This window comes from Amphiura filiformis, chromosome 5 (genome assembly GCF_039555335.1).
Source record: "Amphiura filiformis chromosome 5, Afil_fr2py, whole genome shotgun sequence".
NCBI lineage: Eukaryota > Metazoa > Echinodermata > Ophiuroidea > Amphilepidida > Amphiuridae > Amphiura > Amphiura filiformis.
The window spans coordinates 39,768,363-39,792,986 of NC_092632.1; the positions used below are offsets into that span (position 1 = coordinate 39,768,363).

The 24,624-nt window shown below is 35.9% G+C and overlaps 3 protein-coding genes across 5 annotated transcripts; 1 reads left to right on the forward strand and 2 right to left on the reverse strand.

Annotated features, from left to right (window-relative positions):
* Window positions 1-3,549: 3,549 nt before the first annotated feature.
* LOC140153109 (UPF0696 protein C11orf68 homolog) lies at window positions 3,550-8,013 on the reverse strand. 2 transcript variants are annotated; one of them, XM_072175740.1, is made up of 3 exons: window positions 7,923-8,013; window positions 6,365-6,630; window positions 3,550-5,215 (listed from the first exon to the last, which is right to left on the reverse strand). In XM_072175740.1, the coding sequence occupies exons 2-3, from the start codon at window positions 6,589-6,591 to the stop codon at window positions 4,657-4,659; spliced, it is 786 nt and encodes a 261-aa protein (XP_072031841.1). In that variant the 5' UTR covers window positions 6,592-6,630; window positions 7,923-8,013; the 3' UTR covers window positions 3,550-4,656. The 2 variants fall into 2 exon arrangements, with proteins under 2 accessions (XP_072031841.1, XP_072031842.1); XM_072175741.1 differs by having other exon boundaries at window positions 7,849-7,937.
* A 135-nt stretch (window positions 8,014-8,148) lies between these two features.
* Window positions 8,149-16,644, forward strand: LOC140153110 (uncharacterized). The gene is made up of 7 exons (XM_072175742.1): window positions 8,149-8,254; window positions 9,737-9,950; window positions 10,899-11,366; window positions 12,116-12,214; window positions 13,091-13,177; window positions 14,231-14,443; window positions 16,246-16,644. Exons 3-7 carry the CDS (start codon window positions 10,908-10,910, stop codon window positions 16,585-16,587), a joined length of 1,200 nt encoding a protein of 399 aa, XP_072031843.1. The 5' UTR covers window positions 8,149-8,254; window positions 9,737-9,950; window positions 10,899-10,907; the 3' UTR covers window positions 16,588-16,644.
* A 2,126-nt stretch (window positions 16,645-18,770) lies between these two features.
* LOC140153111 (uncharacterized) lies at window positions 18,771-22,882 on the reverse strand. 2 transcript variants are annotated; one of them, XM_072175744.1, is made up of 2 exons: window positions 22,767-22,882; window positions 18,771-21,078 (listed from the first exon to the last, which is right to left on the reverse strand). In XM_072175744.1, exons 1-2 carry the CDS (start codon window positions 22,770-22,772, stop codon window positions 20,155-20,157), a joined length of 930 nt encoding a protein of 309 aa, XP_072031845.1. In that variant the 5' UTR covers window positions 22,773-22,882; the 3' UTR covers window positions 18,771-20,154. The 2 variants fall into 2 exon arrangements, with proteins under 2 accessions (XP_072031845.1, XP_072031844.1); XM_072175743.1 differs by lacking the exon at window positions 22,767-22,882 and adding an exon at window positions 22,307-22,408.
* Between the last annotated feature and the right edge of the window lie 1,742 nt (window positions 22,883-24,624).

Below are 24,624 nucleotides of genomic sequence, written 5' to 3' on the forward strand. Positions count from 1 at the left end.
ATTCATATCTTTCTATGTACTTTTTTAAAAAGCCTATAAATCAAATTTTAACATAGATAAGTCAGAATTAATGTGGACACTCTATGCTTCTATGCTACAGAGGAATTGGGGACACTTTCCCTAAAAATAGACTCGGTCAGAACAAAATCAATAAAATTCCTCTCTTTTGGGTAACAATTGCCACATTTTAGGCAAATCTTCATAATTCCCTTAAAACACATTTGCTGTAGGGTTAGCACACAGTACACATTTGAATGGAATGGGAACAAAATGTTCACCTCACACCCACATTTAACTAAAGTATATGAAAGTATAATATTTAGAAATAAATTGACTTCAATGAGGTCCAATTTGGGCAAAAATGGTCACTTTTTGGAAAAAAATCCCAAATTCAAAAAAATAAAAAACAGCTCCTAGATTATGTAGTTTTTAAGAATTAATAGAAAAAAATGTTGTACTCAAGAAATTTTTTGTTACAGTGACTGCAACAAATTTGGAACAAAAAACCCATTTGGGGGAATTTTCTCCAAAACTGAGCATTTTTGAGCAAATTTGACCTCACAGATGGATTCATCAAGTCATTTCCATTCTAAATATGTATACTTTTATATACTTTAGACCAACAATTTAGACCAAAAGTTTCCATAATTCCAGGGTTAAAGACCACCCTTAAATCGGCAAAAAAGCATTCTGTCGAATTACAAGCTCAAATGACAAGTCCATTTAGCTTCCTTGAGAGAGTGATGTCAATACATTGTTGGAGTTACTTTGTCAACAGCGTGTTCAGGTATACCGCCTTTGATAGTGCCTGGAAACATGCCAGTTCTTTGAGTCAATGCACACAATTTAAGGGTAGACAAGGTATTGTTGGTTGAAGCAGCCAAAAAAAATATTTTCATTATCTAAATCAATATATTATTGAAAAATAACACTTTGATGTTTTGCAAGAGTTCATTCTACAAATCATATACTTTGAAAATTTGCTTGATTTATTGTTGTGAATGAGTTATGTGCATTTTACAAAACTGTTGTTGTTTCAGCCCTCTTTATGACAGAACTTAAGGACCTACAAAAGTATATCTGTGATATTTGAAATTTTGAATTCTTCTACACACTTGCTATGAAATGATCAATGAAATTTTTGCCAAAGCTCACTACCATTCGCAAGATGCTGTGAACTACCAAATCGCAACAGTTTAAAATAGTTGATAACCTTAATACTACTAGCACTGGAGCATGCATTGACATCACTCTCTTGAGGAAGCTAAATAGATATAACAAACAAAATCAAATCATGGCAATTCATATGCAAATATGCAATAATATTAATTGATTTGCTGTATAAATTTATGAAAACTGCATACAACATGTACACAACATCAGGAATATTATTAGAACTCTTCCATGGACATTTGTTTCTCATGATGCAACAGTTTTCAGATAAGTTTTCAGATAACATTTTCACAATGTTTATTTCAGAAAATTCAGCACAATATAAGTGAATGATCAATATACAAAATAATGGTCTAATTTGGCCAGTTTGACCATACAAGTTTTTTGCCGATTGCTTGCAGTACCATCCCCCTCCCATTCTCAAAAAATACAGCACTTATTTTTAAGATTAAAGAAATATATCCCTGTTTTGCCAAATGAAATATAGCCTAATACTAATCCTTTTAGTTGGACCCCTAAAGGAATACAAAACGTGTTTGCCGAAAATAGACTTTGTACAAGTTTCTGGGCTTGATTGTCCTGCATATAAAACTCCCTAAAACTGCATGTTTTGGGCCATTATTTATGGACTTGTATTGCCAGGCAAGTTCAACAAAGGATTTGGCAATACAGGATATTTTCTTTAATTAAAAAAAAAAATTCCTCTGTATATTTTTGAAATTGGGAGGAAATACTTCATCAACATGCTACAAAATATAAAGATAAAGAATTTCAAATAAAAATACTTCTACATTTACTATTACAATATGTCCAAATGCACGGGAAAATAAGATTTTCTTTGCACCTCAATGTTATTTACAACAATAACACTCCCCTTCAGTGGCATGGGGACACTTATATGGCCCATTAAATATGGTCAAAAAGTGACCACCAAAAATTGGCCAAAAATATCTTTGATACTAGATCGCGAAGAATAATGGAATCTATCTCGATTTAAGGAAGAAAGCTACAGGCTGAAATTCGTCAGGAAAGATGTTGGGTCAAAGTTCAACACTCTGAGGAATGTTGACCATGACATTCAAAAATGTCAAGTTAGTTAAATTTAACTACTAGTACTTTGGTTTTGAAAAATGAACATTGTAAAAAAAGATCATACATGTATATATGTAAGTTGTTTGAATTTGCAACCTGTAAAATTGCACCAAATTTCATTCAGTCTTTAATTTCTTGATCATTCTGATTTGTTTTTACGCAAGCTTGGTATCATATGATACTGTAGTTTAGGCTAAACAAAGAAATTGTTATGTCTCAAAGCCCATGGCAATTAGACTTCTAGGTCTGGCATGTTCATTTAAAACAGATTTCAAGAAAGTCTACCACTACAGGGTGTCTGAAAATGTATAATACCAATCCATGTAAAAGTTTACATGGTATTTTGAAGTCTTAAAACTTGATAGATAAAGGCAACCCACATAAAACCTGTTCTCCAGGTAGACAGATTTTCTTTTTTTTCAATTATTTTTTCTGGAAGAGGCTAATGACCTTAAAAAAATCACAGAAAGTTTAAAAATCTGAATAAAATCGGACAAATCTGTTCATGCGGTACAGCTAAAATATTAATGCAAAGTCTGGGTCGGTCAGGCCAACAGAACATTTATTTGGTCGGCTAAGATACTACTTTTTTCTTCAACTTGCACTACACAAGATCCATCTTTGCTATACACTTTGAAATGCAATGTATTGATACCATGAAACCTTTGAAGAATGTACCAGCACTAACATATCGAAACACCCTGATTCTTATCAGCTTTTATATTAGCTCTATTTTATATACTGCTTTAAGGGGTGGGATATGAACGTTTGGACAGTATTTATTGTGGGACATTAGAGCACATCAGACATATCGAATTGCATTCTGAATACGAAGAATGTCCTACTGATATCAAATAATTTAGATTTTTTGAAATTCACAATGTAATACACATTTTATGGCAAATGATTAAAAATTGATATTTTTGATATTTAACAGTACTCGAAGTAAAATTTATAAATCTGATGATTTATACTTAAAGTGTATGTAGGTGGGATGAAAGCCGACGATCAATTGAAAATTTTGACCTTTCTATTGAAGATATGGATTTTCCCCCAAAACACCAAAAAAAATTAGGTCTTTTTGGGAAAAAAAATCCAAATCTTCAATAAGAAAAGGCAAAATATTCAATTGATCATCGGCTTTTCCTCCCAGCTACATACAATTTAAGAATATATCATTAGATTTATAAAATGTATCGAGGACTGTTATATATCAAAATGTGAAAAATATCAAATTTTAATAATTTGTCATAAAATTTGTATTATATCGTGAATTTCAAAAATGAAAATTCAGAAAGACATTCTTCGTATTCAGAATGCAATTCGATATGTCTGATGTGCTCTTATGTCCCACAAAAAATACTGTCAAAACACTCATTCCAGATCCCTTAAGGGTGGTCTTATAACCCTGGAATTATGGACACTTTTGGGTCTCATTGTTGGTCTAAAGTACGGTATATGAAGTATACATATTAAGAATGGCATAGACTTGATGAATCCATCTGTGAGGTCAAATTTGGGCAAAAATACTCAGTTTTGGAGAAAATCCCAAAAATATTTTCATCAAAAATGGTCAAAAATACTAAATTTTGCTAACAAATTCAAAAGTTGATCAAAATTTTAAAAATAAAAATAAAAAAGGTCCTAGATATTTATATCTAGTTTTTAAAAATTAATAAAAAGTGTTTTTTTACTTGTCTTTTTACGTTTCTAGAAACAGATTGGGTAATTTTTTTTTTCTTTTATTATCTCCAAAACTGAGCATTTTGCTAAAATTTGACCTCACAGATAGATTTGCCAAGTCTTTGACACTGTACATGTATGCTATAATACTTTAGACCAACAATTTAGCAGTTAGGCCTATGGCTCAAAAGTTTCCATAATTCCAGGGTTACGATCACCCTTAAGTATAATCTAAAGTAACTTCTAAATGAGCTCAATTTTGGTGAGTTTGGTACCAAATATACCCAGATGTATGTGACGTATGATTTAAAAAAACATTTCAGTATACTGTATTCCAAAATAAAGTCTTTCTTTTAACAACTATTAAAAAATTGAAAACAGTCCACAGTTCTCAAGCATTATCCAATACTTTGAAACATCTGACTATTCGATAATAACATACATACATGTATTGGGCCCAAATTAAGAGTCATCAAGACTAAAAATGCATAAAATACAATTCTACAATGTAGGTTACCATAATTATACTGTTGCTAAATTTGAAGTTTCAAACCAGTAAAAAATAGTTCTTGCTACAGGAACATAAATTCTATAAAGTGACCGAAAATAGGTACTTGTCTCAACTGTTCATTCAATTTTTGAATGCAAAGTTTTGTCAAAACAAACTTCCATCGCCTGTAACTGCATTTAAAACAACAAACTTTGCCCTCATCTTTTGGTTTCATACACTGCAGTGACCTTTGACCTTCTATGACTTAGGTCATACTCGCTGGCATATATTGCTGGTCTCAGACTCCATTTATTGTTTCTGTAGATCCCCATGTATGTAAAGGCATCTGGTTTGTAAGTCATATGGCATTTGATTCCAGCTCTCCTGATTCCAGCCTCAAGTTCAATGATGGTGTCCTCATCGGTGAAGTCCCAATTGTACACACAGATGACATGACGTGGCCTTGCTCTTCCATCGTCTTCATGGGGGCTAACTTTGGCCGACATTCCACACTCACCAGACACGACTGCCTTGGCGATACTAGCCCATGCGTGGTCGACCTTGATTCCTGTGTCCATATGAAAGAGCCATTTCCCGGATAAACACTTATGTGCTCTGGCAAGGTCAAGGACAGTTTCAAAGGTTATAGGTCGGCCTGAGTTTTGCATGTCTTCCCAAGCTTGCTGCAGTCCTTCTTTGTCTTCATCTTCGACCTGCCAAGGTCGTTCTTCCATAAACTGTGGACCTAAGACACTGATCCAACCAATGCCATCAGACCTGAAATTGATTGAAATTCAATAACTGTGTAAATGTAAATGACAAATCTTATGATTGGGTTATAAATTGTAACTAAAATTGTTTTGAAAGATGATATAAAAATAGGGAAAATCTGTTCCAACTGACCAGCAGGGAACAAAAGGATGGATCCAAAAGGATACAACAGTGTCACACTAGCAATGGATAAGATTAAAAATATGTCAAATGTGACACAACATTCAATAGTGGAATAACACAGAAGGTATCAAAAGACAAAACTTTCCTTTTTCAAGGAATAAAATTAGAGACCTGCTGTCAATATATACAACTACATGTAGTAGAAACCCTTGAAAGCAGGTGTCTGATTTTATTCATTGAAAAGAAAAGTTGTCTTTTGAAATGTTGGGCTTTTATCTTTGTTTATAAATATACCTATTGTGTTATCATTTTGTGACACATTTTCTCTGTTTTTAATTTTGAAAGAGAAGACAGATAATTAATAATATTCGGCAACAATCCATTAATAAAATTGTGCAAATTTTCCTGCATACAGGAAACCTATAATTGGACAAAAAAGTGAGTAATGGTGAATCCAACGGAGGAGGATACAATACGCATCAAGGATCAAGTCAATAAATGATAATTGAACACCTATCACACAAGTTACGGTAAAGCCACGATTTCTCCATGATACGGAAAAACAGAAAAATTCACAGAATTCGGGGTTTGCTCACGGAAATTTGAAAATGCCACAAAATAGTGAAAAACTGTGTAAAATGTCTAACTTTTGTGTTGATTTGCAAAAGAAAACAAAGAAAAGTGATAATTTAGCAGTAATCAACCATTAAACGATCCATTCTAGCATTTATTCTAGGCCTACGATGCAAGATTCTGGCCGATAAAGCTATCCAAAGTACACACAAGACAATTGATGATGCTTAATTTTGATGGGGATGTTGAGGGGAGACTATAGTTAAAAGGTACATATAATTATATAAGACAAATTACACTTTTAAAAACATGTGTGTATTCACTTTTCAGTGCTTTATAATGTAAAACGGAAAATCACGGAATAGTCCAATTTGTAACACGGAATTTAAATTTTGTAACACGGAAAAATCGTGGCTTTAAGTTACGGTATGTTTGAAAACACAAAAAATAGCCGCATACCTTTGAATCACAGAGGGAGAATTTATTTGCAAGAATTTATCTATCTCATCTGCACCACATTCAGAAGGATCAAAGACAATCCACTTAGACAGGTCAGAAGCCATGGCTTCAGCTGCTAACTGCTCAGCTTTCCAGCCCTCTGGCTCCTGTGGTGAGTTAGGCCATGGAAAAGGCTGGTGAGAATTGACATCCATTGGTTCCGCACTGGAAGACTCTGATAATGCCATGATGGTGAACAGTCACTAGCAAATCTGTTCAATATGATTCTGAAAGAATGTGAGAACACAAACAAGTGATAAAAAAAATGTTTCTTGATGTTTGTTTGTGTTAGCTTGCTTGTTAATATTTTGTCTGGCAATTAAACTGATGTTCTGCCATGTCAATATAAAAAGGAAAAAAAAAGCACATGTCTCAAAACATCTTTTTCCACTCAAACTCAGTCAAAATAAGCTTAAAGGATGTCTCTGGGCCTGTTTTGGGGTATTTTTTATAATAAACAAAACAAAAATTGGAGGGAAAAAATTAAATTGGTCAATTTCTCCACCAAGACAAATGTGACCGTCCACGTCGAAACGCTTGTAAAGTCGGCCGCTGGTCAATTTTGTTTTCTTCCGTGTTTAGAAAATATATATCATTGCTCCTTGGAGGGTACATTATTTTGGTTCAACATTATTTTTCTTTTTCCACATCGCTGGTATAATATATCAAATTGTCATAATTGGCGGTCACTTCAAATCATCCCCAATTCAACGAGGTTCAGGAATGTCCTCTCATTGTTGATTGTTAGTTAACCCACCACTTGAACAGGATTTGGCCAAAGCAAACAAACACTAGAGCTATTTACTAACTCTATACATTTAAGTATAAGCTTATTATCCTCTTCAACAATATGATTACAGATTGGCGTTTGACTGACACTAAAATGAGAAACATGTAGGACAAACATTAGGTAAATATGAATACAACATTTCGCACTGTAACTCGAAATACAATTTGCCGACTTTACGAGCGGTTTGAGATGGATGGTCACAAATGTGTATGGATTTCATAACGTGACTCAGTAGTAGTGCACAATATTTTTCTGAACTAATTTTCGAACATTTTCAATCAGCTACTGGAAAGTTCTATCAAGCTATGTCACATGAAAATACGATACAAGTCTTGTGAAATGGCATGGCATGGCATTTCCTGAAAGATGTAAAAGTTTGTCGAAATTGGCCTCCTTGGTCGGACCAGCTTGGCGTAGAGTAGACCGGGGATGGGGGTAGTGTGAGCCATTAACCCTCTCCAATTATGGGTCGTTGTCGAGTTCCTACGGGAAGATCATTTAAAACAAACAACAAACAAACTATGTGTAGTATTGCATGATTGTGTGTACGTGCATGTATGTTAATACAGAAAATCATGACATCATGGAGTAAAAGCTTATCATGCATGTGTGTACTAGCCTATCCAACTTTAAAGTGCATTATACTACTACTTACTACTGTCTGACAGCTACAAAGAGATCGGTTGCCAACAAAAATATAACATGAATATTAAAAACGGATTACTTTACCTTCCAAAATTGAAGCATGCATCAGGTTGCGTTTTCATTTATTGACAATAACATCCGGTTCGGGGGATTTCCCTTGACCTCATAGACTCCACGCAGTCAAAAACCATGCACATCATTTTCAACGCGACTAGCTGCGACTAAGCTGCGAAAGCTGCGACTTACTGTGACTTCGTCAAATCTAATAATTTCCTACGAGCTACACATAAGATTTTTGAAGCGGTGATTTTCCAAGATCATTCTTTGCTGATATGATGTTTAAAACCCAGTTTAAAATGACCCAAAAACTGCTATTAGGAAATCAAGAAAGACACGAAAACGTTATATGATCAGAGGTAAATACGTAAATTGAAGATAAATTTATTGCCGAGAATTCAGAATGTGAGCATGTATGCAATTTAAGTACTTTGTCAATTAAAATTTAAATTGATACATACATGTAATTCATCAAGTTCATGCATGCATGATAATGTGTCATGTGTGTTGATCGATTTATTGATTGATGGTTGAAATTGAATTGTTGTAAAATGTACATGTTCATAATGCCTGTACGGATCAGGCTAAGGGGAACACAATGTTCCATATTTTTAGGTCTTTCAAACACTGATTTTCAACTCTTGAAATCAAGATCAGCTGAACAGCGTGGCGGTGAAGCATGAAGTCTGAAGTCAAGGTGTGTTTTACGGTACCCTGTCCCTAGACTCGCTTGCCAGTCCTATACGCCATACCTGTCCTATATGTAAAGGACTCAGTGTGGCTCACGCATGCAATACGTAGTATTGCAGCGAGGTAAAGCGAGTCTCTCGCGCAACTATAAAGTAATGGTCGTCTTTTACTCTGTTCAAAACGTGACATGTACATTGTACACCAAATACAGCCCCCGAAATTGAATATAAATTTATTGCCGAGAATTCACCTTGTGTTATCTCTTCATTGGGAAGTTGAGCAGTATAGAAGAAGAAGAAGAAATGGTCTACTTTTAGCACACCTCAACTCTGAAAAGTTTAGTCATTGTTAAAAATGACCCTTTGCCTACCTTTGGACAAATTTGTAGCAGTCTCCGTGTGGAAGAATGCCTGGTACTTCCCCGGTACAAACATAGAAATAGCCACATTGCTTCAGTCCCGTTTTAGGATATTTCTTCCGTACTCTAATGGTTCCGACTGGGTTCCAACGTGGGCGTCACAATGATAATCTCTACACAACCATATTGTGTCGGTCTGACGCTCATTGATCCTAACAAACCTGTGATAGCCACATACAGTCTGAGACTAATTTTATACACATGCGATGACGTATCAGCCAATCATAAGCCTTGTTCATGTCCGTTTAGGTGCACTGCTCATGTGTCATGCCGATCAGCGGCAAGCGACATGAAAGTATGAAACCAGCATTAGAGCCTAGCCGCCATTTTGCCCATGTGCGTTCTGCTCGTGAGAAAAATGACCTTTTGTTGATGTTTATCAAACAAAATTTTCAATAACGGGTCATACTAGGATTTCAATTTTTTATTTTAAGAAGTTATGTCCCATGTTGCTTTGAGGAATAACATGAGGAGACATTTATTGCGATTTCATTCATAATTCCCTGCCCAGAAATCCGAAGTAGTAGCCACCAAGCCCGCTGTTTTTGCATGAATTCTCCAGAAATACATCGACTTGGAGCGTCAAATTTCAGGATAGTTCAGTAATGAGAAAAATATAATCTATTATGTGATTGTGAGTGTGATACCAAAACCTCATCAACAATGAAAAAAATGGGGGGGATGATGCTGTTTCGGACCTTAATGCATTTTTCTATTTTTATTAAAATAACAGGAATTGGTGAAGTGGTTTTAGCAATGAAACACCATGGCTTCTGAAGCAAAAAAAACAAACAGGGTACCGGTAATTCAAAAGGACAGATCCAAAGAAATCGTAAGTTGGTGCTAAAGAAGCAATTGGGACATTTTGCAAACTGTTGCAACAGAATGGTTCAATTCAGCTCTCTCCAGAAGTTTTGCGACAGGCAAAATTTGACAGACAAGAAGCAGTAAGTTTTCACAATATTTAATAATTTATGACATTTAATGATCATCTAACCCAAACCTGCAAATAGCCATTTGTTCACATGTTCTCAATCATTTAAAAGGGCATTTTGTGATCCACAGCCTCATCCCCCACTTTTCTCCACTGGCTACCTCTGGCTACATAATGTTTATGTACCAAATATTTCTTGCAGATTAATTTGTTTAGCAAAAATGTCGCCAAATTTAAATTTCGTTCTGGTATACCAGAACGAAATTACAACAGTGGCCTATGGAGCAGCGTAATACACATAATCATGCATAACTCCCAAACGCAAAATCAGAATCAACTGAAATTTTGGGAATAAGCTTTTTTTGTGGATATCTTCTGAAAAATGTCATAAAAAGAGGATGCTAGGAGGATCACGAAATCCTCCTTTAAGTAGATAAACAAAGTAAAGAAAGTTATAATTCAGTTCATGTATCACATATCTCATCCAAAATGTATGCCACAGGCTGACTATATACATACTGTGTCTCATCTCAAGTTGAGAGTAATTATAACACCATGTTGGATTTCACAACGGCAGATTCAAGTTGCACGCGATAACCAAATCCTGCGACACACACATAGAAGGGTGATTTGTCTGCTAGCAACCTAACCGAATCCATTTTGCCATTGCAAAATCCAACATGGCATTATTCTCAACTTGAAATGAGACTATACAGTTTGGGTCTCATGTCAGCAATTTTCAATTACATGTAGAAGTGTTTTATGGTACATTTTGATGTAAACCCCTTCAAAATTCGACATCTGGTTAGTGGTTACAGAGTTGTGAGCAATTTATCAAGAGCTGAAAACAATATAAAACCAAAGAATTTGAACACTCTATTTGCCGATATCTCAAAAACAATATTAGCGACATCCAACTCATTCCCCTTGATCATGTCACATATTTGCCTCAATCCACCAGGTCCTACCAATGTGGGAGTTTCTGTATCAACTGTCAACATTTGCTCAGCAACAGCACTTTCCCAAGCAAGACACTTCTTCCTTTTCAACCAATCTTGAACAGACTTTAGAGCACATTAAACAAATCATGTGGTATTATGGCTACAGAAGCTCTGATTTCTTCAGCCTGCCTTCGGATCTTAGCTACGGTAGTCAGGACCTCCTACTTGCTTGTGGTTGGTTGATAGCCAAAACTCACCTCATCTCCAAGCTGATGGAATCTAGTCAGACACCATTTCTTGGAGGTGATACATCTTTTTTGCATGAACAGAAGTCACAGGTTGATGTTTCAAGGACCTTGAAGCAAGGATGCCAAACTTTGTCTCCATCAGGGAAGGTGAAATATCTGGCATGGAAGGCTGGACAATGTAAGATGGCATGGAGGGGGCTTTATATGAAACAACAAGAGCTGTGTACTCTAACTCACCAGGTAGGGTTGCATGAACCTAGAATTTGCTAAAAATGCTTACATGTACCTGTTTGATAAGTTTGTCATCATGTTATAAATGTTGCAATAGTTAACCCCCATATGCTAATTTTTTTCAGGGAGTTTAAGCAAATTGGGATATGACATGCATGTACTGGGGGTGCTAGAGTGGAGCAAAAACAACAGCGTGAATCGCTGGTAAAATTGAACTGAAAAGTCGGCACGCATACTGGGCAATGAAATTTACTGTCAGGGGCTTAATTGATTTTATGTGTATGACACTTGTGTGGTGTCTTATGTAGAAGGAAATGCAAACAAGTTTGTACAGCTCCCCCCCCCACACACCCCCCCCACACACACCGTAGCCATGTACCCCATCCAATTGTGGACACACACATGTGAATTTTGTACACCTGTAGACTTAAGTTATCCAAGTGCAGACCTAACCCTACATCATGCAGTCCTTACTTGCAGGTATTTACAATGACACACTCCCACATTCATGCACACCCACCTGCTCCCCCCCCCCGGGCCCCTAACCCTTCACACACATACATGTACATACACCACACTGCACAACATGTACATACATATTACATACATAAAATGCATTATCATTACGGGTGCATTTTATGCAACTTATCTTAAATACATTTGTAAACAAGCCTTGTTTTAACAACAAACTCGATTATATAATAAGTTATTGCAATATTAATCTTTTGAGTTGTTTTTTTTGCTTTTAACAACTTCAGATTCATCTGGCAACACAGGGTGTATCTATTTCTTCCGATCTACAGCATCTTTCCGTCCTGGAAACATTCCTTCTCAGGCATCCTCACCATATGCAAAAGGTAAGAGAAGTAGTGAGCTTTTCACAGGTATTTTCCTCAACCAGATTCCTTGATGTACATGTAACAAGTTAAATTATAGAACAGACACTGTAATCTAATTTTCATGTTGTGTTACACATTTTTGCTTCTGCTACAATGTATGATTCAGACTATTGGAGTTTTTATGTCAAAGAATGTTTAGTTGCTGTACTCATGTGATAAAGTCAGACCATGCACCCATCTGTGCATGCTGATGGAAAAAATGAAAATGTTTCACATTATTCCATCCATTATAACAGTCATCCTAGGCCTACAGCAGCCAGGTAGTTATTTGGAATTCTATTACACCCACGACCCATTATTCAAAATCGCGCACTGTGATTTGTTGAAACGCGTCACGTGAAAGACCATTAATTAGCAATAAAGTGGCCAGGGCAACGAACTTTATGTTCTACTCGCATCACAGCGCACAGCAAAGCGCGATGCAGTATATTAGCGTTGTTACGCACTCTACGCAAAGCATTACGCTTGGTTACGCGTTCCGCAATATTCGCTGTCACTTACGCTTTGGCTACGCGTAGGCGCTCCACCTTGAAATATTTGTGCAAAAAAATGTGATATTTTCTCTTTAAATTGCACTATTTTGTGGTAATAGAATAGAAATAAAGGCTGCAACATTATCCTTTACACGAAAATAATGTGTCCAAGGCAGTAAAAATGTAAATAATGGGTGAGGCGCAGCCGAACCCATCATTTAAACATTTTTACTGCCCTTTATTTCTTAATTATATGTGCATCATCAATTGATGAACACATGCCAACTATTGATTAGCAATCTCAATATACCAGTAACCACAATGTATTTAATTTGAAATTTCTTCTTGTCATTTATGTTAGTATCAGGACTTATTACATGCAGAGATCCTCAGACTTCAAACTTGTGTCAAGTGGAGAGAACAAGAACATGTCTTCTGGCAATGGATGGTAAGAAGTGTGTCATTTCTAGCAATAAATCGATACTTTCTATAACTTAAAATGGCAATATTATAAGGTTTTTGTTACTGCACACATCAATAAGGTCCCAACTTCGCTCGCAGCGGCTCACATAAATTCACATACACGCATGTCAGTCATGCATAATGAAAAAGTGAAACATGCGTAATTGCTGTGCCAGCTGAGTGCACACCATTCAATCTGCGATGTTAGGAGTCTTACCCGTATAGTAAAAGATGTTGCCATGCATATATTGCTATAAGGTAATGAACCAGTATCTTTGCTAGAATTTGAGGTTTGTTCTTTATTTGAATAATAGTACTCATCCTAAATGAACTGTAGTTGAGTACATGTAAGTTTCAAATTAATAACTGTGAGTTTAACACAAACAAAATTAATGTGAATCTCATTTATTATCTGTTAAGGGGGTACTACACCCCTGCCCAATTTTGTGCCTATTTTTGCATTTTTCTCAAAAATAATAGCGCATTGGGGACAAGTAAGATATGTATATTATAGGGGCAAGGACTACAACTACTGCACTGGAGATTTTATTTCAGCACAGACAACAGTTGTGGAGTTACAGTCAAAAATGAGGGAAAACCAATATTTGATCAATAAATAAATAACTAGTTGCTTTGAGTTGCTGAATTTTCAGTACAGTAGTTGTAGTTCTTGCCCCTATACTATACATATCTTACTTGTCACCAATGTGCTATAATTTTTTGAGAAAAATGCAAAAATAGGCAAAAAATTGGCCAGGGGTGTAGTACCCCCTTAAAGGCATTATCTTGCTGATCCCAAAAGCAAATTGCCCATCTAAAATGACAGGTTGACAGGATGCTAGCTATAGTCTGTAAGTGGAGAAATGTCACAAATCACAAAGATAGAAGTGCACATGCATGTGGATAAATTTGATGTGTTTACTGCATGCTTTAATATGTATTTAGTCTGGTGTACCATTTGTTGTTTGCACACCTTTTACTTCCCTTGTAATTTTTTTTTATAAATATGCATCATTCACTAAACTCTCCATACATGCAGGAAAGTGTCCTTGATAGCAAACTCTCTAAGAATGAATCTGAAGATACTCAAGCAGGAGACACGTACCCACTGGACAATTTTGCACCTACCCAAGTGAGTTATGTAGCTATGCACACTAGTAGAGAACTCAAACAGCTGTGCAAGGAACTGGGAGATCTCATCATGCAAATCCAGGGCTGTTTGCAACATGTACCGGAGGAACAGTATCAACTGGTAGGTTGCAGAACTTAGCATAATGTAATACAATTGAATGGTTGTATGAATCAGGTGGTGTGCAGCACAAATTTACTAAATTCAGGAATTTGCCTTCGTCTGCCGTGTAATTGTGTGGGATTATTTTGAAATTTTAAAACGCTTAAAATATCACAAACAAGTAGGCCTACATGTATGTTAATAAATAATATTAATATAAGCTTAAGGGATCTAAAATGAGCGTTTATTGCGTTTCGACAGTATTTTTTGTGGGACATTAGAGCACCTCAGACCTATCGAATTGCATTCTGAATACGAAGCATGTCTTTCTGATATTAAATAATTTTCATTTTTGAAAATCACAATATAATACAAATTTTATGACAAATTATAAAAATTTGATATTTTTCAAATTTTGATATATAACAGCCCTCGAAGTAAATTATATAAATCTAATGATATATTCTTAAAGTGTATGTAGCAGGGAGGAAAAGCCGACGGTCAATTGAAAATTTTGACCTTTCATATTGAAGATATAGATTTTTATCCCAAAAAGACCTAATTTTTTTTTGTGTTTTGGGAAAAAAAATCCATATCTTCAATACGAAAGGTCAAAATTTTCAATTGATCGTCGGCATTTCATATCACCTACATACACGTTAAGTATAAATCATCAGATTTATAAAGTTTACTTTCAGTACTGTTAAATATCAAAAATATCAATTTTAATGATTTGCCATAAAATGTGTATTAAATTGCTAATTTCAAAAACCAAAATTATTTGATATCAGAATGACATTCTTCGTATTCAGAATGCAATTCGATATGTCTGATGTGCTCTAATGTCCCAAAATAAATACTGTCCAAACGCTCATACCCCAGCCCTTAAACCATTGGGGTTAGATAATGAACCCCACAAAACTAACCTTCAAATTCATTAAATACAGTACAAATTTGATTATCACTGGGTGAGAGTCGCTGTCACGGTTTTAAATCGCCGTGTTGGTCAGGCTCCGATCACTCAGTGTGCAAATTGAACGGTGCGTACCAGTGCTCACGCCAGCTGCAAAATTCAATTCCCGATGCACTCAAGTGTATGGAAAGTGCCATACAGCTGAGCGGTTTTGCTGTTTCTCTCTCTCTATTATGCCGCTCGCCGCCTGGTATGAATTACACATTTTAAAAGTCTATGCAAACATGTTCATGAGAGAATGCTATCGTGGTAATCAATATAATTGAAAAATGTGACAGCATCTACCTGAATAAATACAATTTAGCATCTGTCAAAGGCATTGATCATGCCCATCCCAGAAGCAACCCACAGCCTAAATGACAGGTGGCAAAAAGTGGTCACTCTCCTGAAATGCAATGTGCCAAATTGAATTTGTTCAGAATGGTCCATTTTTGGTAGGCCAGTGCTACTATTTTCATTGAGAATGACACTCTTCCATGTGTCTAATCTGTTTTTCACTGCTTCAAAATTGTGACAATAAATGAGCTCTGTGTGAACCAGTGTTTGAAGTAAGCACTTATCCTCTTGTCCTCTTGTCCAAAAATCACTGGGGACAACTATATATTGAGCTATGTACTTATCCCTGGACAACCACTATTTGGAGCCTTTGCACTCAAAAACATGACATGTATATTTTGGGGACAACCAAAATGTTTTGAGGACAAGTAGAATTCATACTTAAGTTGTCCTCGGGACAACCTCCATATTTTCCTTCTTTCGGACACTGGAACACTGGTGGCGAACTAAGACACTGGTTGACATGCAGCTTGCTTTGCTTGATTGCCTCAAATTTGTTTTACCTTGTTTATAGATTTCTGAAGACATTGAGCTGATGAAACAGGACATAGCCTCTGATGTGGAGAAGAAGATCTCGTCTTTGAAATATCAAACAGACTTACTACCCAGCCAGAGACAACCAATCAGATTGCAGTATATTCCATCCACCGATAAGGGTGCTAGAAACTCCAGATTGAATAAACCAGTTGATGAATCACAGAGTGTAAGAAATGAAATTGACCGCTTGGAATTGATTGTAAGGGATTTAGAACTTCAACACAGAGAGATGCAAGAGAAAATGAGAGTAGAGATGGATGAAATTGGACATAAGTTGAATGGAGTTATTTGCATACCACCTATGGGGAAAACTAAATAATGATTAAAATACATTTTGCTTGTTTGGTTTTTAAGGGATACATGTATACAGTAATTTTGCCAACAAAATTCAAAAGTTTCACTAGTTCAATACTACAGGAGAAAGGTAAAGAATACTAGTATATCCAAAAACAAAAAAGAATTGCCCATGTATGATGGCAGTCCAATATGAAATGCATGATGGGATGCATGGCTCGCCTGCCAGTATTCGAGGGCACTCTGTTTTACTTTTAGTCAAATTTCTGCAGCAGGGTCAGTTTTTGAAAGGCCAAAAAAAATAATAGGTTCGTCTCAAAGCTCACGAGTGATTTGAAAACAAATGCGAAATGCGATTTTTTTTTTTTTTTTCGATTTTTTCCGGAAAAAGTATAAAAAATTTTGTTTTTGAAATAAAAAATTTTCTTTTTTTCAAATCACACGATTTTACAAATGCGCGCCCAAGCTTTGAGGAACCTTTAATTTATTTTGATCTAATCACAATGTGCATATTCTATCAAAATATTGACAAGGTGAAGTTGGTCTTAAGTTTTTGATGTAAAAATTAAATGACTGTATATATTCCTTTAAACTTGGGGTCTGACACCCCGTCAGTCCGAAACGCCATCAGTCTGAACCCCAGTCAGTCCAAAAACGTTAGGTAAGGGTTAGGTTCGGATTGACGGTGTTTCGGACTGACAGGGTGTCCTCTTAAACTTCACAAGGAATCAAGCAAATTGTTTGTGAGGTGAACTATTAAATTATCAGATCCAATACAGTCAGTGGTACTTAAAATTTGGTGTATCCTTCATGTAATCTTACACCAAATTAGCTTTTGTCAAGACTAATTCATGGAAAGATTTTGCAGCATTTTTCTGAAAGCTATAATCCTTGTTTTGATACTAGGCTAACTCTGTGGAAGCTTACATGAATGTAATGCATGGAATTCAATCAGAGGAGTCAGGATACACCATCATGTTTGCAGTTAGCACATTTTTAATGTAGAAATGTGAAAGAAGGGAGCAGTCAATTTTTGAGATAAAATTTGATTGATAACTATATTGGACCATCTCTCTTTGCAAAAGAAGTTTTTAATAATGAAAGCCGTGTATGCAAGAAAAAATTGCCTTTTCAATAACAGTGCCTCTTAATTTTGATTATTCAAAGAGGTAAAAGTGTACCATCCACCAGTATTTTCCATACTATGTACAAAATGAGTATTGTGCCTTTTAAACTTAAATACATGTGATTCTTCATGATGCAATTGATTTCTTACATGATAATGTCCCACCAGATATGCACTTAATACATTTGTGTGCTTTAAGCCATATACCACAAAATGAGAAGAAATTAAATTGCAAATTATTATTTTTGAGTTATGGTCAGATTCATAATTTCTGGATCATGAGCTTTAAAATATTATCTTGCCAGGGCAGGGTACCTGGGAGTTGACAAGTGCCCATCATTTTCACCAAAACTCCCTGTCCAAAAGTTGAGCTTGAAACATAAACTAGACCTCTACACCTTCTGGGGGTTCAGTCAGTTCAAATAGCAATTGCTGTATCCTTGATTTATTTGTCTCGTCTTGTTTTGAGTTCACGTAACTTATTCAAGCATTATTTTTAGAATTTAGCATCTATCAGATGTGTTACTCTTGCCTGTCCCAGGAGCAAACTGCCTGCCTAAACTGACGGGTGGATAGGTGGCTGGCTAACACCCTGTCCCAGGGTTGTTCCCTCACTTTGTGTTCAAAAGTCAATTTTTCAAAGAAGAATTCTTTTGTTTTCATGCGCCATTTTCTTCCTTGCCAAATTTCCTCTCATTTTGTGATGACAGATATCATATTCAAATTTCTACCAGCTTTGATATTTGTTTTAAAATGTTTATATTCAAACTTGAATACAGTATCATCCACATCATTTACTGTACATCCTATGTGACAACTTTGACTTTTGATGAAATTGGCATATTCAAGTATTGTTGTTAAAAGGGGGCGGGGCAGGATAAAGGAGTTGAAGTTTCACATAGAGATTTTGTTAGTAAATGAGCTTATGTATGTTTAAAATGTTTAAGTACTAGCCTATCTGGCTTTGTCAAGGTATATCCCTGTGTAATGTGGATGATTATGATGTGCTCACACATGTACATGTGATGAGGCACTCCTTTATACATTTTAGTGCTCAAAATCATCTACAAGTAGCGCTGTAGAGCATATACTATACTATACACACACACAGATACATGAACAAGGGTAGTGTGTCGGCATGTTTGTGGCGCAGACATATAGAAGCACTATGTCACTACCCTTTAAACTCAGGGTGAAAAAAAAATAAATGAATGAATGAAATTGTAGTAGATATTTTGATTTTATAAGATTCAAAAGCCAAATTAATTCTTTGTAATTTTTGGACTCATGTTGACATGAAACATATGAAGCAACATTTCTTGTTGCTAAACTAGCAGTATTTTAGAGTTTGTAATTTAAATTAAGTAAATTGCTTTTATAGTATACTGGTTGCCCATGAAAATATTTTTATTTGTAAATGTAAACATATTAAGAGTTTGGAAGCAGGGTCCCATTCCCTGCCCTCAGGAATGTATATATTTGTATGCTTGGGACCTTCAAATCAAGAGGCATTTGATGGCAGACCATATAAAAAGGTAGAGGGCTATGAGATGTGTGTATCTTGGTCAATATTGTCACACAAAGGAGGGTTTCTTAACAAAAACTTTACTTAAAATTGCTCAAATATGAGTTGTTGTTGTTGATTTTTTGTTTGGGAGAGGGGAGTTGTTTACATTAAACAAAAATATTAAATCTGTTTATCTGTACTTGCTATTTGGGATGGCTACAGTATCATGACTAATCTGAGAGTATTTTCAGGGCAATTAATTTGATTGGTCTGTCAGTAACTTTTGCGAGGAAAATTGTTTATTTTTGTGTGTGAACATTTGATGACTTGCATCCACAATTGGTTTTACAATATAATGTTTTGTATTTAGTTTTATGTTTGTTTTGAAAATAAAACAAAATATAAACTTGAGCTGAAAATGAGAATATTTTATCTGGGATGTGAAAGCAATTTGATATATTGTAAGTAAAACTATGTAATTTATAAATTGAATATGTGTACATCCATATCAAAAGGATGCACAGGTTTCCCGGGAACATAGTTAAGATTTCACCCCATTTCCCACTATTCCTTATGTATTTCTTTATTTAGAACTCAAAAATTTCCCTCCAAATCACAAAATTTCCCTGGAACCAGGTTCCCAAGTTCCCTATTTTTTCCAGGCATGAGGATGCACTTGTCGGTGCTACATGTCTCTTTTAACATAATAGTTAGGAATAAATTATTAAATACCAGACTCATCTTAAGTGGAGGTCACTTCAAATTATCCCAAGTCACATGGACAAGGACATTCAGATATAGCCGATTCTGAATAATTGATGCATTTGAAGTCTCAAGACAATGTTGAGTAAATTTTATCGTTATAGGGGCGGGCTACTATTCAGAGTTGCATTCACTTCTAAGCAAAAATCCATTTGATTCTTATACTCAGTTACTGAGTAGAGTAGTGCTATACTCAGTTACTGAGTATAGTAGTGAGACCCCAGAGATCCCGATCCCCCTGCATAGCAACGCATCTCTTCCACCATCTTCTCTCTTGAATTTCTTTCAGTTGGAGCAGTTATAATCAAATGTAAACAAACTGGATTCTCTTTAAATTCAAACTCAAATAGCATCATTCTCAAAATGCCCAATTGGAATGCCTCTCTCTTCAGCATGTAGTCTAGACCATACTCTCTCAATGGTGGAATGGCGACCGATTTCATTTCCTCCTTATCTGCTTTGCGTAAAGCTGCGCTGACCGAGTCCTTAGCTTTGCTCTCATTTCTAATCATCTCGATATGGAAGATCTTCTTTTGTGGTAGATTTCCAGCACTTGTGACTATAACGCCTCGTCTAGCATCACCATTTTGCTTTTTTGTCTCATATTCTTGTTTAACCATTTCACCTGCTGCTTCCATGATACCATCAGCATCTGTCAATTCATCTCTGTCTTCTGGATAGATGAAGTTGAATAAGCCATCGCACTTTTCTTGCTTTATATCATCGGTATCAAGCAGATAGATTCGCACACGGTAACCATATGCTAGAAGAAATTCATCTGCATGCGAAACAGTTCCCTGAGCCTGAGACTCGGATGGTCCTTCAGTAGATTGGTCGACAATATCAATTGATCTTTGATCGCAAAGTGCAAGAAATCTGAGACATGAAGCTGCCAGAGGACTATCTTTCTGTTTTTTCAACATCCATTGCCTCTCCTCGTCATATTCTGTAGTTCCTTTGCTTCCAGATCCAGACATCGATTGATGTGAAGCGTCTGTTCCAGAAGGCAGAAATTCAGAACCTCCTTCGGGTGGCATCCCAGGTTCCGACTCAGGTTTTGTCTCGGTAATTTCTGGTGTAGTCTCAGACATCTTTAGTTCAATTTCACCATCTATTAGAACCTACAAGCAAAACAATCGATTAAAGACATTAAGGGTCGGTTTCTCAAAGCAGGGCTACTGGTCAGGCTTCCTCAGCCATCAGGCTTAAGCCCAATTAATCCTATATCATAAAAAGATAAATCAATGATATGGATCCACATTGGTAGGGCTCTAGCCTGTTGGGTTTAGAAGCCTGATCACTAGCCAAGCTTCAAGAAATTGGACCTAAGTGATCGCATCTATGCAGAATTGTATGGTTTAAATTCAACATGTTCAAGTCTTTATTTGTTTGTTTATTTGAGAGACTGCATTTCAAATTAAAGAGACTACAGTTATTTTTCCAGCAATTTTGATATCCTTAAATTAAAAAAAAAAACACCAGCTTTTCAAACCGAAAATTTCACAAATTCGAACTTCAAGTCAAGGAGAAAGGTCAATAATATCCAAAAAAGAATTGTGATGGCAGCCTTATCCTATATGACATGACACAAGAAATGGCACATGTGCCATTTATTTGAGGGTGGTCTAATTAACTTAAAATACAAAGAAAACAGTTCAAGTTCAATTCAACAGCAGGGTCAGTATGTTAATCACAACTTACACATGCAGGCTGTATCAAAATGGTTGGTACCCATCTGTTTTGGTGTTCAGTATTCAGGAACATGCTTCTTCAAAATGCAACATTAGATCCTGCTTCTTCAAAATGCAACATTGGATGCAACATTGGAGCCCAGGATTTATAGTTTTATGACTTGATGTGGGTAGTCTTGTCCATAATGCTGATGGATACTGATCATTTTGTAGTCTGTATTGGAAGAGCTTGTTTCCAAACCATGTTAAGTCCACAAACATGTTTCTGATTTACCTGTGTGATATTGCAATGGGTTGTGATGCTATAGGTATAGTAATTTCAGTTGGATGCACCATTACAAAGCAAACAGTGGATGGACCGGATGCACAGTAACAATACTGTGTGAGGCCTTTTGTTCCCAAATGAGAACAATAGTCTGCATATTGTTATGCAGCATTATTGTGGTGAATAATGGCTTGTTTATGGTACAACTCATTGTTTGAATGCCAAACTAATTGTGATTATATCACACAAGTAAATGAGAAACATGTGGTTGTGGACTTAACATGGTTTGGAAACAAGCTCTTCATTTGTGCAAAATATTGATAAAGACTAAAGCTGCGTAAGTTGTAATTAATTGATTATTAAAGTTGTTACACTTTCCGAGTTCATAATTACCTGCAGGCTTAAAATTTTAATATTCTCCGGCTGCACTTCATTAAACATTATACTTGATAGTCAGTCCAAGCATGTTGTATGTATGAAGAGGTCTTTGGTTCAGTGCTATTACAGGGTGATTTAAAATGAACTGTACCCAATTTCAAAAATTAAAATAAAATACTTACCGACATTTAAATAATTTGAGTTTCAAAGCTGTAACAGGATAGTATGTTTCCTATTATTGGTGAAAAATCATGTCTTTACCTCTAACGGTTTTAAAGAAAAGTACATTCTTAGAAAACACACCAAAAACGATGTTGCACACGGATGAGTATTTTATTCAAACTATCTGTTCTACAGCATTATGCTCACTCAACTGCCCTCAGACACTTTCAGTTCAACATAAATTGCACATGTTTTTTTAAATAAAAAAATAAGATGAATTGATAAATAAATAGAATTAAAATTAAATACTTACCGACATTTAAATGATTTTATATTGCAAACTGTAATATGGTAGTAGCTGTGTTTCCTATTATTGGTGAAAAAATCAGGTCTCAATTACGAGTGTATGGATATTGCACCAGCACAATTTCTATTTGAATTCAAATTTCCATCTACAATTTCAAGTCAACGGGTCCTTTGTTCTACACGTATTATTTAACATGTAATTTTTGCAAACCTGACATTGTAATTGAATATCAATATTATTGATTTAATAATGCGAAATAACAGTTGTCTTGGTTTTGCTGTACATGTACGTTGTCATGGAGGTTGCATTTTGTTTACTGCGGTAGAGAACACGGATAAAGTTCCGTATGTTGGTCTAAAAATGGGATGATAACTTGAAAATGCGATATCTTCTGACTAAAACCACTTATTATCAAAATTCAAAATTTCTACTAAAGAACACTTATCACTGCTTTCTATGATAGTTTTTGATATGTACAATCTCCGTAAATATATATAAAAAATTGGGAGAAATTGAGTACAGTTCATTTTAAATCACCCTGTATAACATTCACCCCCAAACGCCCTCTCTTTTTGAAGTAATTACTCCAAAGTAGACCAGGAGGGCGGCGAATACGATGAATTCTTGGCACAGGCAGACACTGGGCACAGGACAAGCTATTCCATTGGTTCGTCTTCTCAGCAAACACATTAATGTTCTTAATACGTTTTAGAGTCAAAACGTTTTAATAACATTTAAATATCGGGTTATATAAAGGTAATGAAAACTTGGACAATCATTTTGGCAAAATATCTTGTCAACACTTCTAAACATTATGTTTAAAATAACATTTAAAACATAACATTATTAGAATATTTTGCTTGAAGTTTTCTAAAACGTTTTTATTAAAACGTTTTTATACGATATAACCAGACATTTAAACGTTTTCTGTCAAACGTTTTGTGTTTGCTGGGTATGTATGTATAGGCCAAAGTAAATCAAGTTAATCAGTGATATAAGCGTAGCGCACAAAAATTTTGACTTAAAGTGGAAGCCCCACTTTTGGTTCAAGTTCCTTAGGGAATTAGTCAAGATTGAATTTTATCCATGTAAAATCTGTTCTGTCTGTCATCAAAGTAACAGGTGTAAGTCAGTTCTTCTGTGGAGAACTGGCCAAGCGGGGCTTCCTGTTTAAGGGCATAAGTTGGAGGGAGTGCAGAATCAACCTATAACTTGTGGCACTGAAATTGGTCGATTTATCAGCCCTCTATATACACAGCACTGGGTACCGCGGGGGATACCGTGGCACGTGCCCTTCCTTGCCATGGGTTAATACTATTTTAGATTAGGATATTAAAGGGGCTGTGCAATAGTGAGCCGGGGGGAGGTAAGTTCCAAACGGCTCGCCCAAAATTGCTTTCCCCCTCCCTCCCGCCCAAAATTGTTTTCCCCCACCAAAAATATTTGCTCCCCCCACCCACCCTTTGCACTTGCCAAATTTTGGGATCCCAATTTGCAAACCTTAAATGGTCTAGATATGCCTACATGATGTTTACGAGCGCAGTGAGCAGGAAAATTTGCATATATTTTTAAACTCTTAAAAGAGTTTGCGTACTGTTTTCCTAAGCCTTTTTAGAGCGTTTTATTTAAAAGGCGCCCCATGAATGTGTGCCAAAAAATCGCTTTCCCCCTCTCGGCTTGCCAGAAATTGCTTGCCCCCACCCCCTTCGGCTCATTATGGAAAGCCTTGGATACTGAAAGCGATTCTCTTATAAACGCATATGCACAGTTTCCACCTCGATACACGTACACCCGGGCGCACAATTTCGTCCAAGCAGCAGTAGGCTCCTACCTTGTGTAGAGAACCAGAGAAGATGAGATGAAA